This window comes from Montipora foliosa, chromosome 10 (assembly GCF_036669935.1).
Source record: "Montipora foliosa isolate CH-2021 chromosome 10, ASM3666993v2, whole genome shotgun sequence".
Lineage (NCBI taxonomy): Eukaryota > Metazoa > Cnidaria > Anthozoa > Scleractinia > Acroporidae > Montipora > Montipora foliosa.
In genome coordinates this window covers 7,710,203-7,730,487 of record NC_090878.1, presented here as the reverse complement: position 1 = coordinate 7,730,487, position 20,285 = coordinate 7,710,203, and the positions used below count along the sequence as shown (strand labels likewise).

Below are 20,285 nucleotides of genomic sequence, written 5' to 3'. Positions count from 1 at the left end.
TCAGAATGCAAAAAGTTGCTCGAAACGAAAAAAGTTGCTCGAAATAAGAAAAGTTGCCAAAAAGTTGACGAGCAACTTGTGGCAAGCCCTGACTGTTACCAACAGGATGCGGCAAAACCTTCATATACCAAATGTCTCATATACCAAATGTTTGTTCGCGCGAAGGACTATGAAATGAATGGCGAGGCAACCATTTTTGTCATTTGTCCGTTGGTGAGTATTTAAGAACATTAAATTAATAGGATATTCTTCGGTCGATAGCAGCGATAAAGTGGCCTCAGAAATTCGTTGGTGTACTTCAGCAGTACATAAACATGGCGCCTCCATACTAAACTCTACAAATTTGAGCAATAAATTTCGCCGAATAACTCAAGTACGGAATATCGCACAACCCTGAGACTTGGACCCGTTGTTTATTTATTCCTCTTCTATAACATTTCCATTTCTTGACTCAATTTCTTCAATGGTAAGCGATTTTTGTTTTCAATTGCGTGACGTGCAACCGAAGAATACAGACCAAGGTGAACAAAACAATTCGATGTGAAGAGCAAATATTTATTTCTTTGTCCTTGATATTTGCTTAGTAGCACAACAAAAGCTTGATCGAAACGTGCGAATATGGACTCACGTACGATGTTCAAAACCTTCGAGAATGATTGAGCTAGTTAGCTAAAAGATTATTTCGTTGCTGATTTGTTTCCTTTTAAAATATGCCAACGAGGCTAAAATTTCTTCTCTTTTCTCTAATGGCAGTAGGTTATCTGTAATTCAGCTTGCAACTTTTCTTCGATGACTCACTACAAAAAGTGGGTAAATCCTAGGCACTTGAAAAACTATCTGCTCGCTTTTCATTATTTCTTTTCATGCTGACGAAATCAAATATTTTCCCGACGAGAAATAATTTCGAATAATTTGTGAACGTTATTGAAAATGAACCAATGGAGATCATGCCAGACGTCATCCTATCGAAGTAAGAAAGGACATGGAAGTTCTAATTCGCAGCGGAAAACAAGCCAATCTTGCGAAAAATGCGTGCTTTGCTGCGCACCAGACATTAAGAGTTTTAGAATAAGCTAACCAAATACCTTGTGAGCGGTGTAGCGAGCAAGTTAGACATTTCAAGGAGGTACCACCAATGTAGATTGTTATACCTCCCAACTCAAATACGTTTTCTGATTGGAGGAGAACGTGTCACGTGTCATTGGTCAAAACTTCATGACGCCCTAGGGCGAACAAAAGTTCATGTAAAAAAATATTTATCAGATTTGTGTCCGAAAAACGGTTGTGTTTATTTATTATTTACTTGTGAATAATTACTACAATCATGTCAATGCATATTTTCAAGCTAGATTGCCATAAGTATGGTTCGTTCTTGGCAAATGACTTCCGATCACTTAACAGGGAATTCACTTTGGTTAGGCCAACTCGTCAAACATCGCAGCACCGGCTTCGAGGCCCGGCTAGCTTCCAAATGATAATGCCAATCTGACGGCGTAAAAAGGTCAGATGCACCAATAAGATGATATTGCTAGGCAGACTTCGAACGCGCGTGCGATGTTCGATGAAGGCCTACTCTGGGACCTTAAGTCGCCTTAAGTTGCAGCGACTGAAGGTCCCACAGTAGGCCTCGATGAGTTTTAGCAACACTGACAGTTATTGACGAGTCACCTAGCAGGATTGAAAGTTACGAATGTCAGACCAGAGTTAGTAGAGGGGAAACATCATGGTTTCTGAGATAAAAACAATTAGAAAAATTTCATACCGATTTTCAGGAATTTCACTTTCCGGTGGGGTACAAAACCGCGCTAGAAAGGAGACTGGGGATAGCAGAACTCCTGCTATCCCCAGTCTCCTTACTAGCGCGGTTTTGTACATCACCGGAAGTGAAAATCCCTATAATTGGTATGAATTTTTTTTTAATTGTTCTTATCTCAAAAAAACCACGACGTTTCTATTGAGCAAATGGAGAAAAAATTTGTTATACACACTTCAAGTTGAAAAGTTGTCTCTTTTGCCTTAATACAAAGTTAACTAATTGGGTCACAAATTACCCTAAAGAATTATTCCAAACGAAGCCCTCATAGCTAAACGTGGACAATCGTTTGTAAATATGCTCAATCTTACCATGGAAACAAATGATAAACTTTGAATTTTTTTGACGCAGAAACAAACAGTTTACTTTTAAAAGCGAATCGCATTTTAATAGCTTTTAGTTCTATGTCAGTAACTTAAAAGTCCGAGTTTTGCCAAGTTCCTCGTCGATTTTCAAAATTCGATTAGCAAGTCTAGAGTTTAAAAGGACTTTATATCGTTTGGGAAAGAAGATTTAATGCTACATGTTTTTGTAGAACTAAGTTTAACACGAGAAATTTAGCCTCATACTGCTGCATTATATCGCCGAATAACTGATTTTAAAACTGTTTTTTATTACCCAGTACCTCCTTAAAATTTTGTAAAATGTTGCTACACCATCTAAAGAAGTGTACAGCGTCGATTTTAAGACACTGAGCGATCAGTTTCATCTTTAATATTTTGATGGGGTAAGGGGATAAATAAATGGGTTTCAAATTACATTTGAACAAAAGCGATTCCGAGAATTAATCCAACTATCGCTCAATGTTGAAATGGTGACTGCTTAGGAAAGGTTCCCCTACGTTATTTAAATGCCCCCTGTTATTTTTAAATCAGAGCAGCAGACTTCCTTATGTCCATTGTCCACTAATTCTCCACCATTTTCTTATGTCCATTTTCCACTGGTCTGCTTCACATTGTGTGCGGAGTTGAGGGCGAAATGCACAATCCAACGAGTGAATCTTATACTTCAGAAAAAGGCCAACTGAGCATTTTACTTCTGAAATTATGGTAAATCGATTCTAAGGGAGATTTGAGTATTTTTTTCTGCCACCATTTCGAAGTAGTATCTTATGTCTACAGTTCTTATCTTTGACGAATATCCATCTAGTTCTTCAATTCATGTCTTCTTTCTTGCTGAATTTCTCTTTCTCTTCACTCTGTTCGCGTGCATAGTGTCCTAAAAATTTAATATAGAAGAACAATTGATGAGACGAAATGAAAACAGCCGAAGAGATCAAGAAATACGTTTGAATCAACTCGTGTTTCACTGTACATATTAAGTATGCTTACCTTTAACCAGTGATATGAGAAGACAATTTTCCTTCGTTGTTCTAAATGTATATGACAAATCGTTTTCTGTGGAGACAAAGACAAGCAAAACAACACATTAGTTTCTGAAATGTACATAATTAAAGCGTTCCATGTACTTTTCTGACACGAACACGAGCATTAATTTTCTTGCAGGAGTACTTGAATAATGTATCCTCTAAAACAGCAGTAAAATTATCGACCGGAGTTATACCCCCGAAGCAAAATGCTATGAGACATCGTTAAACTAATCAACATTGAAGTTTAATTTTGACATGAAGACGGTTTAGTTCAAAGCTCAGACGAGTTAGTCACAAAGCACGTGTTTGCTTCGCAAAGAAACGTGTATTTGTTTCCCGCACTTTTCAACCAAATGTTAACCAAAACTGCGTGACTGTTCAAACTTACCGCACTTAAATAAAAAGGAGAAAATGTTGGTTTCCTTCCTCCTGGGCAAACCGGCTCCAAAACATTTTGATGGACGTTCAAATCACAGAGAAACAGCACAGCACATCTTGCCACCATGACAGTCAGCGAAAAATTAGTGAAATTTGGAAATATGAATTGAATATGGATGAGATTTACGAGAACCAATCAGTGACAAGTTCGTCATTGTGCGAAACAAAAGGCTTTTCTCATGAAAATTTTCGGAAATTTCAATGCAGTGAGAAAGTTAAGCCAACAACAAGCTTTTTATGCTGTGTTTAATTTATTTTAATACTGTTTTTCGATGATTTGCTGCCATTTACATATTAAAAAGTTAAAAAAAAAAATAAAACGGGAAGAAAAAGAAGAAAAACGCACTATTTTACCGCAAACAGGTGATAACGACATTCTCCTTTACTCAAGCATACGTTCATATCAAGTGAGCTATTGAGTACTCATGGTAGCAGATGGTATCAAATAAAGTTATATTAAAAACAAAACCTCTGCCACCGTGCTGCTGCTGGCATTAAAACGTCGGTGGTAGAAAAGGTAAGTTACCAGCCCAGTAACAAATTAGAACTTTTTTGAAAGTTATTGATAGGGAAAAAAGCTCCCTTGAAGAAGTGTACAACCCTGAACACGCATCTCTCGAGTCATAAGCATTAGCGAGCCCACTAAGCTAATGGTGACATTTGCATAAATTAAGGATTCTTAAACTATTTAACAGATATGTAAATTTTACAGAGTCGCGCGATTCTCTGACCATAGAGAGTCTCGAAGCGGTAAATTCAAAAAATTTGAAATGCGATTAACTTCTTAGGCTATTAAATACAGGAACGTTTGGAGAAAGAAGGCAAATCCAACTTCGTATATATTCACATTAAATCAAGAATACAGTTTGAAGTCGTCAAGTCCGAAGAGGAAGCCAGTCAACCTTGGAAACATCACAGCTCAGAAGATGAAGTAAAACACGATCGAGATTAAATCCAGAAATTATTTTGTTGATCAGACGTTCCCTGGATCACCAGGCCAAGCATATCGTGTTGTTAAATATAGCACCGTGGTTGGAGTTGCGCTCAATTGTGGCGTAAAATATTTTCAGTGAGATGCCGTACGCATGCGCATTGTCTATGTTTTCAATTGAGTGTGGGTTAATCAATTAAACATTCTCATTCATCGACACAACACACAAATGTGAAATCTTGGCACACTTGAATAAAAAGTAAGTAGTATTTATTCCTCCAAAACACTGAGGATTTCTATGTCACACAAAACTTAATTAAGGCCAAAGATTTCTTCAGAAATACACTCTGTTCCCCCCTCCCCCAAAAAGAAATTGACGACGTGATCTAGCAGGTAAATATGAGCTGAGCAAATTGAGAAAAGGTGGAGAAACTCCAAGCTTTGGGGATAAAAAGTAACAAATACTGTGGGTTGAGCGAAGGAGGTCTGAGTTCTGTTATAGGACCGAAGTACTACCTCGCCAATCGATCTCACTATGTAGGCCTCTCTGCACAAATCAGAGGACATCCATTTAGGATGAAGCCAGAGCGTCTCAGACTTTCCTAGGGGCATTGGCAGGAATGTTTGTTCCTCGTATGTGGCTCCTCAAGCGAGCTTCGCTCAACCCGTTGTGACATTTACTATACACATTTTTTCAGTTATATATTGCAAACTTGTCTGATTTTCGCTCAATTGCGGGATGATTTGTTCTGTTTTAAGTTTTTGCAAAGTGCGCATGTTCATTAGGCTATGAAATATTTCAAAGTTTCTCTTTAATTAACGCAATGGTAAAGACAAATGTGAAATCAAGGCAAACCTTTCGGAGAAGCTTGTGGCGGAAAAGATTCATCTTCCACTGAGACAAGACTGTCTTCAGAAGAAATTCACCCCAAATAACCATAACAAACTGTCTCCTTTTGTTGTGCGATGTTGCGAATCCATAATCTTGGACAAAAGTTATTGAGAAATGCAATAGACTACTTTTTATTTGCCGATGGTCAACATTGATTTATTGCAGTTTTCTAACATGTGCCCCTCTAAAATAGCACTCACGGGCAGAAAATAACAATGACCTATAAATTTTTTATGTGCAAAACTCTTTACACTTTAAAAACGCCTATAGCCCAAACCCAAGGAACAACTAAAATGAATGAAAAATGAGCACCTCAAGTTATCGCTACTGGCTCATACACTATCAGGCACATTTACCTCTCTTTAGAGGATGTCAATGGCCCATGGCTGATCTTTCCGAGCTGTAAACGGCGTCGATTATGAAGAGAAAACTTGAACTGTGTGGGAATTAACAGATGTTGTAGAACATCAACGGCCATATATCTGGCCGAAAATATCGAAGAAGCAAAGTTGACATTCTTTTATCTAGGTCATTTTCAGATATCTGCATCCAGCACTCGGTAAATTTCCCTTTATTCTTGGTTGCTTTTACTTCAAATATACACAATGAGGCCTTTTTAGATATTGCGTCAAGGCGGTTGTACTTCTTGTTCTCCTTACCATTGATATTAGACGTCGCTAACTTTTTTTTCCCAAAAAAATTGCCGCACAAGAAATATGATGTCCTCTCTATGAGCTAAGAAAATTGAGAAAGGTTCGAGATATTCCAAGCTTTGAGGATAAAAAGTGACAAAACACTGTGGGTTGAGCGAAGGTCTGAGTTCTGTTATAGTACCGAAACACTAGCTCGCCAATCGATCTCACTATGTAGGCCTCTCTGATTAGATCAGAGGACATCCATTTAGGATGAAGCCAGAGCGTCTCAGACTTTCCTATAGGGGCATTGGCAGAAACGCTAGTTCCTCGTATGTGGCCCCTCAAGCGAGCTTCGCTCAACCCGTTGTGACATTTGCTACACATTTTTTGTCAGTTATTTATTGCAAACTTGTCTGATTTTCGCACAATTGTGGGATGATTTATTCTGTTTTTGCGCATGTTCATTAGGCAGGAATGCTTGCTCCTCGTAGGTGGCCCCTTAAGCGAACTTTGCTCAATCCTTTGTGACAATTGCCTCATAGGTTTTTTCAGTTATGTATTACATCTTTGTCTGATTTTCGGTCGATTGTGGGACGATTTATTGTTTTAAGTTTTTACCAAGTGCGCATGTTCATTAGGCTATTCTTTTAAGAAGAGCGTAAGTGGGTATAAAATCTCTGAAAGTTTCTCGTTAATCAACGCAGTGTTAGAGGCAAATGTGAAATCAGGCCAAACTTTTCGGAGAAGCTTGTGGTGGAGAAGATCTTCCACTGAGACAAGACTGTCTCCAGAAGGGAATTCGCCCAAAAAACCCTCAAAAAATTGTTTGTTTTTGTTGTGCGATCTTTGGCTTTGTAAAAATTAGTTGGAAATCCTCAATCTTTGGAAAAAAAACTCGTTGAGAACTGCAATAGACTACTTTTATTTACCGACGGTTAATATTTATTTATAGCAGTTTTCTAACATGTGGCCCTCAAGTTGAAAATAGCACTCAAAGAAATGAATTGTACTTGAGACTATGGTCCCTGTCATTTAGCTTTGCTTAAGGTGATTCCTTAGTAACAGAAGTTGTCGTAAGATTTTTTTAAAACTTTTCTCGATTGTTCCCTATATTATGGTGACTCGAAATGTGCAATCAAAAAAGTAGGTCACCAAGCTCGTTTGAGAGACATAACTTGCTCAAGTTACTCATTTAAGCATTTCGCCTTCATCTATCAAGGACAAGTTTATTCCATCGGTTCAGGCTACGTTTTGCAGGAACAGGAAGCACAGCTTTGACGTAATTCTTGAAATAACAAAACAGGTGAATTGTGTTGCTCAAAAGGAATAATTTAATGTTTGTTTTATGGCACAGGCACAAGTCTTGAAAAGGCACTGACTACAAATGTTCTTCGGGTGCGTGATCTGGAGGAGACAATTTTGTGTCCACGAGTGATGGCTACGAATACTATCTTTCCTGTAACTTTTTTTTCTGACGTAAATTTTTTGTAATTTTTTTACAGCGCAAAGAAGATCAGTAAGAGAATAAAATTATGACAAAAAAAAGATAGGTCACCAACCTCGTTTAGGAGAAAACAGAAAGCAAATCAAGCTCGACCCCTCGACAACACGTCTCCCCGATAGCGCGGTTTCACTGTCACTGTCGGACTTAAATGTTCTCTAGCATCATCAAGGCTATCACTCGACTTTTTGTTTTGTGAGAGTTGAAAAAGTTTCTTGTTTTGCTCTTTACTGCTGTGCTCTGAAAACGGCCATTCTTCTTTATAGCGAGCTTTCCCTCGCGAAAGGTCGCCATTTTGAAATGTTTTTGGCCACGTTCGATATATCAATATTTACACATGGGTACGAGTCTTTATGGTTTAATTTAAACATTTTTTTGTTTAGAATATCCGTTGAGACTTGTGAGACAAAGAGCCATGAAATTTGACCATAAAGCCTCTTAGCCATGCCTGAATACGAACGGGGCTTACGCTGTGTTATGCGCAGAACAGGATGCGCAGTGCAATACTAGGGAATCACCTTAATTAAATGAGTTGCGTAGAAGTTTGGAGAGCACTTCAGATGCTTAAGTCGCTTTTGGCTAAGTCCCTTCAACTCTCTAAAATGTAACAGAAAGAGAACGTCATCAGTCCTGACCATTCCGGCTGAATCAGAATCTTCACCCTCACGGCATTCGAACGGAAACGTATTTCCGGTGGTCACTTTTCTCTGCCGAAACGACAACCGGAAATACATCTGCGTTCGTAGGATATGGACCGCTTGGCATCAAGTCTTCTCTCATCATTCATCTAAATTGAAACCATTAGTGCAAAATAATATTGCTTTCACATTTATAGACCAGAGCTTCGCGTCTGTCTTGAAACTTGAACAACAAAACCATGTTTCATTGATATCATGAGAATGCCTTTCAAATTATAGCTCAGCTCCGAGCCACCACTGCGTAGTCGAGAGGGAATTTTTCGTGCACTTGTGTTGTGGATTAGTGAAATCATAAAAGCCAAAGTTATCTTCATGCATAACTGCACCAGCCCTGGGGTCCCATTCGCAGCTGTTTTTACCACTCCAATAAGAATCAGTATGCATATGTTGATAATCTCTCTGTACTTGCATCCCCTTACAATCCGTGCAGTTGATACCTCGAACCGAAACATACTCGTACTGTCGGCATTTGTCTTGGTTTGCAAAGCTTAACAGGTCTGTGGCTGTCAGCGATGCGCGTGCGTAGTCAGAGTACGTGAGGCCTGATGGGAAGCTACATGTGACTCGCCAGTGTGTTGAGTTATCCCGAATGGTAACCAATGCTTGATACGAGACTCGGAAGTCGTCCCATGTAAAATTATTCTCGTTTCGTGGAAAGTCGTGATAAAAAGGTTTGTTTTTGTAAAACTCCTTGTTTCCCAGGGAAAATGATTCTATCAGGGTCCATGCTTTTCCAGCCTCAGAGCTAAAATCACAGTAGGTCTGAATAGTCTTGTTAAAGCTGATAACGAGGTCATAAATCCCAGAAACCACTCCTGGCTTAATCCTTGCGATAGATTGACAAGACTTCACCGCTGGATTAAACAATTCACATCTTTTTCCATAGTAATGTTCAGAGCATGCGCAAGCATACTGTTCTTTGATGTTACCACACGTTTCTCGGCACGTGCCTCCGTTGAGGCAAGGCCGGGATTCACAACATCCGTTCAAACAGCTCCCATTACCCTGAAAACAAAAGTATACTCACTCAGCAACCGTTCATTTGACTAAGTACTCAATATACCATTTCAGGAGCTCACAAACCTGAGCCTACAAAATAGAAACAGCAGTACACGAGAGTTGGAAATCATAAAAGTTTCATGCTTGAATGAGACTTGAATTCATGACCGCGCGATTTGCCAACTGAGCTATCAAGCCATCTGAAAGCTGGTGCCCGTTTCTCGAAAGTCCCGAAAACTGTTCGGGTCCGAAAAGTCACTTCCGAAACTTCCATCCGCTTGTTTTGATAACCTGGTCTTTGAACGTGTTTTCAAGGTAACAAAAAGCAAAATGGTTGTGAAGTTTGATGGCTGAAAAGCTCTCCATTTTTCAAGAAACAGAGGAAATGAAAAGAGCCCGAAACGTTCCGGGACTTTCGAAAACTGAACGGACCCCAGGTCACTTGTGAGTTCGAGTTTTTTCCCGAAAGAAGTGAACGAATAGATAACACAGAATATATGAAATGTTCAAATATTTGAACTGAGGAAATTGAAATACATGAAATCTGAAGATCACGGCGATGATCTCCAACTCTCCTGTATTTTAATTTCTGAAGTTCAAATATATGAACATTTTATTTTATTCTGTATCATTCACAAATAGAAGTAGAATTGAAGTAGAAGTTGAAGCGAGCTCTTCTACAGTGATTATGGCTTCAAACCACCACCATATCTCCTCTCGGATTCATCATTCCCCCAGAACGTTTACACCAAGAAAAGCTTTAGAGCCTTTTATTGTTTGCTTGACCAATCGCTGTTCCATCTGAACATGGATGACATGAATTTCAAAATAACAAGTTTTGACAGGAGCCCATAAACAGGAGCCTACAACTCCAACACCAACCTCGTTCTTAGGCTCTCTCTGAGAGAGAGCCTGGGAACGAGGTTGCTCCAACACTAGGTCTGTGGAACAGATCAAGCTTTTTTTGGACGAGGTTTTAAATAAGATTTGACTTGCACGAGTGACTTTTCTCGATCACATGGGTAATCTAATTTCTCATGCAAGACTTGTGATTGGCTGGAAAGGTCCAGTTTCGCGGGAAAATCAATCTAAAAATAACTTGTTCTGTAAAAACTCCAGAGACTATTTTCCCAATCCCATAATGCAGTACGTTTTGGGGGGTTCTTTACATAAAAACAATACAAGGTATTCACTCTTGGGACCGTATCACGCTTCAGTGAATTGGATATCCATTGTTTTAATGCAAACAACCCCCCCCCCCCCCAAAAAAAAAAAAAAGAAGTGTAGTATGGGATTTGCGAAAACAGGGAATTTCATAAACTCGATTAAGTTGTACCCTCCTAGTCATGATTTCCTGCTTTTGAGAAAACGATTCGAGTTCAAAGTCTCAGTAGAACTGAGTTGGCTCCTACTGATTTAGTATTCAGTAGCTCCTGATGTATAATAATAATAATAATAATAAAACAAAAAGAAAATTGAAAACACGTTCACTGAGGTTGTTAAACAAATCGAAAAATACGTCTGCAATTAAATTTGTATCACTAAGTTTGTATCACTGAGAAAAAAATGAATTTTGGAATCACATTTTGATTTTCATATTTTTAAGGTACCGCCATTTTGAACAATTGTATTACGGTATGTTACGGTTCAGACACAAAGTAACCATAGGGCAACCGTAACACGTCACAATTATTCAAGATGGCGGCGCCCAGGAAATCTGAAAACAAAAATAAGCGATTCTGGAAGTGATACAAACGCTTTCATTGAGCAAAAATCCGAACAATTTTGATTATAAACAAGGAGTGGAGTTTCCCTTAACACTTGCATGGTTAGCTGAAAGATTTAGAATATTTAAAGCATGTTCCTGATAAGACGTGGCTCAAAGTATCATCTAACCTCGACGTCGTTTTGCTGCATAATATACAGGAGAGTTCCTTGTCTAGCTACCAGATCCTTATTCGCATTGTCCAACAGCTCGCAACTGGCCCCAGTCACTTGAAACGCCAAGCAGCCACAGACCCTCGCGCAATGACGAAAACACTCCACAGCACTGGTAACTTCCACTGAGTGAATAGTATGCTTCATGACCGCCACATCTTTAGTGAACACATTGTATATGTACACGAATGGTGTTTTATATTCCATGCTGTTTGAAGAGGTTAATATCAATATCAGCGCTGCCGTGGCAAACCAAAGAGCTCGGTAAACTACAGTCATCCTAAGAGATTGTAAAATATCAAAACAAGCTTGAAACCGTCAAAAAGAGCTGTTGGAACGTCTTTCACTCTCACAGAGTATAGGTCAGTGTACCCTGAGCGGGTGACCTCTCCCCACCCCTGCTCGTATCAATCGAATAGAACAGTTAGGAGTTTCTAGACAACAAATACGAACGTAGGGATAAAAACAAACATATATTAGAGAATGCGAAACATTTTGAATTAAAATTCGTTCACAGATTTTCCGTGACAAAAAAGCAGAAAGATTTCAAAATACTTCAAGACGTCGGAAAGATAGTTACGTTTACTTTAAACTATTGAAAAACGGAAATGATACATGAATGTCTACCGTACCCTTTCGTCTAAAAGTCGTTCTTGTAAGTTGCTTTAGTTTCGAAAACATTTCTACGGCAAAATACGGTACGCTTTCATAAGTCTGACTTTCTGTGACAATTCAGCTTCGGATATCATATATTTGCCAAGCAGTTTCCATGTGAACATTTTTTCAGCCCTGTGCGGAGAGATTTTAATGACTGGATCGAAAGTTAGTTGATTTTGAAAGGCCCAGTATGTCACTGGGCCGCATAATACACAAATGTAGAAAATAAGAAGACCGCATTCGGAATCATACGGTTGATGCAAAGACCTTTCAACACATAAAAACGCAAATTATGTTTTCAGAGGTGATGTTTCTTCCTAAATTTCTTCCTAATTTGAACAGTTGGAAGAGAAATATATTATCCTGAAACGAACCATCAACAATTCCCAAAGGCGCACCTCACGGTAATGTCTTTGGGTTAGTCTAATTGAAAAAGGGAACTTGATGTAACCACAAAGTGTTCAAGTTCAGGTACGGACGAGTTCTTATTTAAAATATTCAAAGGTGGTCGTACTTTTATCATCTGTCTTGGTTTACATAGATACAATTAAAACTATTCCGTCTCCCCCAAAATACAGATACAAATCATGAACGTTCATGGACTATGCTTACTTTTTGGATGTTTTTTTTCAATCAGTTAAGGCCAGTTTCAAACGTTGAACTTTACATGTGCCCAATCTAATGCAAATGAGCGAAAACAATATATTTTTCTCATTTGCATTAGATTCGGCACCGGTGGCTCAGTTGGTTGAGCATCGGGCTGTCATGCAGGAGTTCTAACCCCGGCCGGATCAACACTCAGGATCTTAAAATTACTGAGGAGAAAGTGCTGCCTTTGTAATTTCATCTGCAAATGGTTAGACTTTCAAGTCTTCTTGGATAAGGACTATAAACCGTAGGCACTGTCTCATAAATATCTTCTATGTTCATAAGTTCCCTGTGGGACGTTAAAGAGCCCAAGCACTATTCGAGAAGAGTAGGGGATGAAGTCCCCGGTGTTGTGGCTGTCCTGTTCTCTCCAGCAGAAATGGCCGGCTTGGCGGTGATGTCTCTAAAAAGGTTTGAGGTGTATGAGGCCACCTAAGCAGAAACAGCCACAAGTCAAAAAGGGACTTTGCCAAGTGCGGGAACATGTAGATGTAGATGTAAAAGTTCGACGTTTGAAACGAGCCTAAGTGCAAGTGAGGCAGATGTTTTCAAAATGAGCAAAAAATGGACAAGTCCGAACCAAAACTCTAATTAGAAACTTTTGTGATATCAAGTATCACTTTTGAATGTGTAAATGTCGTCTTGAAAACAACTTGAAGAACTGTCAGGTCAAACAAACAAATAACAATCGCAGTTTTTACTATCACATATATTTAAATTATCCCTCTCGATTACTTAATTGGATCTGTGCAAATATCGTGGATTTTTAATCATTAAACGATTTAAGCTTTTCTCCCTTTGTGCAAAACTTCAAAGTCGCCGTTCCATGCTTCTTTCCGACAAGGGAAGATTTGAGCGTTCATCCTTGAACCAAATTTTACTTAGTAGCGAATTCTTTCTGTCGAAGAAAAGTCAAAGAAGGGGGTTTTAAAATAACTGTTGCCTTACTATTTTTTTACTATGGAAAAAGCCTTTGTAAAAAGAACAGGACGATAAAACTTTCAGCGGAATCAAACTTGACCGTTCTTGGCATACAGCACAAGGAAATTACATGAAACAATACCGTAGGGTCTCAAAAGACGCGAGACACAAAATACTACAGCGCATTCATTTTTACCGGCTACAATCAAAATCCCAGTTTACCATTCCGTTTTTCAATCCCATAGGTGGCGCAAATGGTTTTCTAGCCCGCGAGCAAGCTCTCTCGAGGGGTTGGGGGAGGGTGGTGTACGTCTTTCCTTCCCCGCCCCCTCGAAAAAATCTCTCCTAAAATTTTCCTCTTTTTCTGCAATGGTGCTTTCATATCACACAGCTTAAAACAAAGAGTGATACAACGAATGCCCAATTGGTCTAAGAACAGGAGAAAAGCAATTTACAATTTTCAATATTGCAGACATGTTTGAGCAGAAACTTCTGCCTTCTTCAGTGCAAGAGTTACATGAGATTCGAATCTGGATAGAAATATCTTGTTAGGAACTTAAGCACTTAATTTGCACTCTTTATACATTTATCTCATGTTGTATTTGTACTCATTAACATTTATCAGCAGATATTTATATTTAGATTTGCATCTCATGTCATACTTGCATTGAAAAAGGCTGAAGTTTCTGCCGAACCACGTCTCAAACATTGAATTAAATTCGTTATTTGTATTTAAAATACTTAAGGCCCAGTAATACGGGCAACATTTTTCTTGCAACTTTTTGCGCAACAATATCGGTTGCGTTGCAAGTTGAGATGGTTTGTTTTGTGCGCATTACCACCTTCTTGAGCAACAAATTTTTATGTTGCAAAAAGTAGACGTTGTACAAGAAGGTGGTAATACGCGCAACAAACAATCTCAACTTGCAACGCAACATTGTTAGGTGACAAGTTGCACGAAAAATGTTGCCCGTATTACTGGGCCTTTAATCAATGTAACATGATTTGATGTTACACTGGTTTCGGACTCTCTTAAATGTACAAGTCAGCAGGTCTTTGGATTTAAATTTTTAAGCTACATCCGAATTTCTACAAACCTAGACTATGTCTAATTGTCAACCTCAGCAGTGTGAATCTTCATTTTGGGCTTATTAATGTACTGGTTACCTTCCTCGCAGATTTGCATCAAGTTGTCATTCCTCCACGACTATGTTACTGGGATCCAGAATTCGAAATGTGCGCTAACTTTAAGAAACTGAAATTAAAGAGTAAATGAAAACCTCAACCATTGTCAAGTGCCAACTTTCTCAGTCTACATAGGGAAGATATCGTTGACGACACCTATTGTCATTAATGTGCCAACCAGAGCCTCATTGGCTGTCGAAACAAAGGGTCTTTAGTTCCTGTGGTTGACATATTTGAACGACAAAAGCAATGTTTGTAAACAGATATCTTTCCTACAGGACAAAAATGTGCCGTGGGCTCAAAAACATCTCACTCAATATGATTACGAATATGGCACCATTTGACATTTCCGTGAGTGCAAATAGTATGTGGAACGTTTGTCACGTGATCCTAGAATTGGTTAATGGCCTACTAGGCTCCTACGAGTCTTCTATAGCTCAGCGGTCGAGCATCCGAACTAGTAATAGGAAGAACATCGGTTCGATTCGGCTCCGAGTTGTCTTGAATGACGCACTGTGTTTACTGCCCAAGAAAACAGTTCCCTCTTTAATGAAAAAAACCTCAGTTGCACGACGAAATTCATCCGAAACGCGTCCTACAAAGTCCTCGCATTCATTTGATCCCGCAGTTGTTGCGAATTTTGTGAGAAGTGGTTTCAACTATCTGCAACGTTCTTTCTGTTATAGGAAATGTGTCGAATTAAACAGAAATAGTACTAAAGGCGAACTGTTAAAACACCCGTTAGAGGTGGTTTGCAACCAATCTCTGGAGACACAGATAAGAATGCTGCAATTCACAATTGCTGATGGACGTACAAAAAGAGCTAATGGCCGATGACGTAAGGTGAAAACCACCAAAAAGGTGCCATGGACAGAACGAGTTTACAAGAAGATCTCGTTTTAAGCTTCATTCACGGCCCGTCCGAGCACATCTTGTAAGCTTAAGAATTGCCTGCTCCTTCCTTTTTATCTCTCCCTGCATCCTTCACTCCATTATATACCTTACCAAGGCTGGTGACACTTACGTCCCCCCTATATGTATACATCTGATGTCACTCTAGCGAAGCCGAAAAATCAAAGCACGAGTATAATAGACCATTCCTTTACCTCTTTTTCAAAACGAGTCCAAGATTGGTCTTTTTCTAAAAATCAATTTTCACTCGTATGTGGATGGCAAGACTTTAAATAAATTTCGTTCTGGACCTTTCTTTCCCAGAGGTTGAAGAAGACTAGTGAAAGCAGCTATTGTATTCGCTGACTTTAACAACTTGTTTGCTCAGAGATTGCGCTGGTCAAACCAACGAGACCTCTGAAACAGAACCTTTCTTCTTTAAGTGTTTTTTCGAACGTCTGGCCATCACTAAGTTTACATTATCTATGGCAAAAATTTACGGCGGAATCGTTTTCAAAAAAATCACCTTTGCCGTAACGATTCTTTTGAAAGAACTGTGTTCAATGCTTTTGATTGTGTTCAAAGATCTCAACTTAGATTTATCTGTACAAAGGATAAAAAATAAATAAATACAAAAAAAATAAGTTGGTTTCGCCGACAAATTAAAGCTCCCACTCTATCCCAACATTGTTTCCATTAAAGAGCTAACATGGAGGGTTTCAAATGACGTAAAATGATTGATATTTGTGTCTGGGAAAAGAATGCATTTGTTATGCAAATATTCCAGAAAACCAATATTGCCGCTCGTAAACAGCTGATCGCAAACTTCCTATCATGGTTTAATTTGTCAGAACATCATTGGTTAACATCATGGTCACGCTTACTACTCCATCCTCAAAAGATTAGAATTGACTGTCCAGTTCTGGTGGCAGAGCTTTTTCGTTCGCAGCACCAAAACTATGGAACTCTTTGCCTGAGAACATTAAAAAAAGCGAAGACTGTAAACCTAACCCTAACCCCAAAAATGTATCTCTTTAGAGAGTCTTTTTCATCTTTGTAATTTGTTGTTTTGGTTTTGATTAGATAGGGAGTTTATTTAGTGTTAAAATGAGCTGTGGAAATGCGCCTTACAATGAGAAACGTGGGGTTAAAAAATAACCAGTCATCCTCTTGAAATTACTACAAGAAATTTCGATCGTTGATCATTCAACGTAAGTGCTTTCGAAATGTGAAGAAAAATGAGAACTGGTTTTTCTCACCGTAGTAGCACTCAGAACGCAATGCGTCTGTACGGGGCTAAACTCATGTTTTGCAAATAAAATAAGCTGCAGTTACACCGTGAAATTAAATGACGCCACTTTTCCCTAGACCCTGAGTTTTGAAAGCGAGTAATGGCGGACCGTGAAACCCAAAACCTGCACTCAAAGTTAACAGCCTTTAGATAAAAATCAAAGTTCAAAATCTACCAGTCAGGTGTTAAGGAAACACACTTTCAAAATCTGAAGGGAAGAAGGAAGTGCTTTTGTATCATAGTAGCGATTTAAGTTTTCAACATTACTTTATGTAGCTTATAGTTAATTACTTTTAAAGATATGACGATCGCGAAAATATTAAACAGTTTGCTTACCCAGTAAAATGGGGTGCCCGCTTTTTTGGGGACACCAAGGAGTGATTTTAACGCTCAATCGAAACATCGTGGTTTTCTGAGATAAAAACAATTAGAAAAATTTCATACCGACTTTCCTTCCATGTTCTTCAAGCTTTTAAGAATTTTCACTTCGGGGGGGGGGGGGGGAAAAAAACCGCCCTACTAAGAAGACTGGGGATAACAAAACTTTTGACGACAAAATCCTGCTATCCCCAGTCTCCTTATTACCGCTGTTTGTACATCAACGGGGATGAAAATCCCGATAATCGGAATGAAATTTTTCTAATTGTTTTTATCTCAGAAAACCATGTTTCGATTGAGCAAATAAAGAAAAACCTGTTATACATACCTTAAGTTGAAAAGTCGTCTCTGTTGCCTTGATACAAAGTTAACGAACTGAGTCACAAATTAACTAAAAATATGATTCCAAAAGAAGCTCCTCATAGCTAAACGTGAGCAATCTTTTGTAAATATGCTGGATCTTATCATCGAAACAAATGATGAAATTAGAAAATTTTGACGCAAAGAAAAACAGTTTACTTTTAAAGAGAGTCGCAAGCATTTAATTTTCTTGCATAATGTATCCTCTAAAACGGCAGTAAAATTATCAACCGGAATTTTTCCCTCCAAGCAAAATCCTATGAGACATCGCTAAACTAATCAACATTAAAGTTTAATTTTGACATGAAGACGATTTTGTTCAAAGCATAGTTAATAGAGGGGAATGGTTATGAAACCTGACAAATTTCTTTGTTGTAGGTTTTTGGCCTTGACCGTGCACAAAACACAATAGTTGTTTACTCCATACTGCGGAACTAACCAATAGAAACGTGTTGGTTACGTAATTCATGCATAGTGTATGAGCGCAAAACAAAAGATTGTGCACGGTCGTGGACTTTCCAACCTAAATCTTGGCTGCTTTGTTTGCTCTTTTGATGTTCGCCGAGCTTCCAAACCATTCCCCTCTATTAACTATGTTCAAAGCTCAAACGACTTAGTCACAAAACACGTGTTTGCTTCGCAAAGAAGCGTGTATTTGTTTCCCGCACCTTTGAACGAAATGTTAACCAAAACTGCATGACAGTTCAAACTTACCGGCCTTTTTAAAAAGGAGAAAATATTGGTTTCCTTCCTCTTGGGCAAACCGGCTTCAAAACATTTTGATGGACTTTCTAATCACAGAGAAACAGCACAGCACATCTTGCCACCATGACAGTCAGCGAAAAACGAGCGAAATTTGGAAATATGAATTGAATATGGTGATGTTGTCGAGAACCAATCAGTGACAATTTCGTCATTGTGCAAACAAAAGGCTTTTGTTATGCAAATTTTCGGAAGTTTCAATGCAGTGAGAAAGTTAAGCCAACAACAAGCTTTTTATGCTGTGTCTAATTTAATTTAATATTCTTTTTCGATGATTTGATTCCATTTAAAGATTGAAAAGGTAAAAAAAAAAAAGGAAACAGGAAGAAAAACGCACTATTTTACCACGAACAGGTGCTAACGACATTCTTGTTGATTCAAGAATACGTTCATATCAAGTGAGCTATCGAGTACTCATAATAGCAAACGGTATCAAATAAAGTTATATTGAAAACAAAACCTCTGCCACCGTGCTGCTGGCATTGAAACGTCGGTGGAAGAAAAGGTAAGTTACCATGCATATAATGAGCGCCCAGTAACAAATTAGAACTTTGTTTTTTTTTAGTTATTGATAAGGAAAAAATCTCCATTGAAGAAGTGTACAACCCTAATCACGCATCTCTCGACTCGCAAGCACTAGCGAATCCACTAGGCTAATGGTAACATGAGCATAAAGTAAGGATTCTTAGACTACTTAAATAGTAGCGCGCTTCTCTGACCATAGAGGGTCTCGTAGCCAAGTAGTCAAATAATCAAATACTCTTGCACTTGCGCACTCTTGGAAGATTTCAGTTACCAGTGGGGGATCTTTCCTACTTGTAAACTGCAAAGATTACGAAGAGAGAACTTAGATTATCAGGGAATGAACAGATGTTGCAGGAGAATGGCCAGATATCTGGCCGAAAATATCCAAGAACCAAAGCTGACACTTTCAATTCGAAGGTCAGTTTTGGTGTAGTCCTTTCAGATATCTGCATCCAGCCTTTCAGTAAACTTCTCTTTACTTTTGACTGTTTTGCTTCATGCATACACAATGAGGCCTTTTTAGATATAAGTCAACTTGTATAAGTCAGTTGTACTTCCTGTTCTCCTTGCCATGAGCATCATTAGACGTCGCCATTTTATTCCCAGAAAGTTTGTCCAACAAGCGCCAACTGCAAGCATTTTGAAATTTTAATTTCAGACTAAATGGGCGCAGAAACTTCCTGTTACGTTGGGTCTAAAGAAAAATGAATAAATAATAATGGCTGGTTTTAACCAAGCCCTCATCAAGACTTAAGATAATGGCAATAGTCGTATCACCCTCATACTATTCTTAGATCTATGTTATGATATTCTTAGAGAGGAAGCTTTGTAAAGAAGTTTTAAATGAGTATTGACTCACACAGGACACCGTACTCAATTAATAATATAAGGCTCATGATTGGCCAGAAAGTTTTGTTTTCCCTTGAAAATTAAAAAAAAAACATCTTATTAGTTAGTCTGTAAAAATGCCGTCGCCCAATTGTATCGAGGTTCCATGCTCACAGTCATTGGCCTCTCGAATTGTCACTGTGATGTCATCAGCGAGGAAATTGTAGCAATACAGAGGCTTTGAAAAATACCAATAATCCCCTTGCATACAAAATAAGAAGGATCTTTTGAGTCACACGAAACGTAAGGTGGAAGAGTTTCTTCAGAACTATTTCCCCGCACAAGATCGTAAGATGTGTTCTGTCAAGCAACTCTGAGCTAAGCAAATTGAGAAAAGTTCGAGGTATTCCCAACCTCGTCCCCAGGGTCTCTCTCCTTCCCTTCCTTGGAGCGGGAAAGAAAGAACTACCTCGCTAATCGATCTCAGTGTGCAGGCGTCTGTGAAGAAATCAGAGGACATCCATTTAGGATGAGGCCAGAGCGTCTCAGGGACATTGGCAGGAATGCTTGTTCCTTGTATGTGGTCCCTTAAGTGAGCTTCGCTCAACCCATTGTGACATTTGCA

At 38.8% G+C, this 20,285-nt stretch overlaps 1 protein-coding gene and 1 long non-coding RNA gene across 3 annotated transcripts; both read right to left on the bottom strand.

The window, feature by feature from the left end:
- Nucleotides 1-1,868: 1,868 nt before the first annotated feature.
- LOC137973766 (uncharacterized) lies at nt 1,869-3,687 on the bottom strand. The gene is made up of 3 exons (XR_011117313.1): nt 3,571-3,687; nt 3,145-3,210; nt 1,869-3,031 (listed from the first exon to the last, which is right to left on the bottom strand). It is a non-coding gene; the product is annotated as an uncharacterized lncRNA (long non-coding RNA).
- Nucleotides 3,688-6,938: 3,251 nt separating this feature from the next.
- On the bottom strand, nt 6,939-17,266 carry LOC137973526 (uncharacterized). Of its 2 annotated transcripts, none has more exons than XM_068820356.1 (4): nt 17,144-17,266; nt 14,608-14,695; nt 11,173-11,494; nt 6,939-9,282 (listed from the first exon to the last, which is right to left on the bottom strand). In XM_068820356.1, exons 3-4 carry the CDS (start codon nt 11,491-11,493, stop codon nt 8,491-8,493), a joined length of 1,113 nt encoding a protein of 370 aa, XP_068676457.1. In that variant the 5' UTR covers nt 11,494; nt 14,608-14,695; nt 17,144-17,266; the 3' UTR covers nt 6,939-8,490. The 2 variants fall into 2 exon arrangements, with proteins under 2 accessions (XP_068676457.1, XP_068676458.1); XM_068820357.1 differs by having other exon boundaries at nt 11,173-11,422.
- Between the last annotated feature and the right edge of the window lie 3,019 nt (nt 17,267-20,285).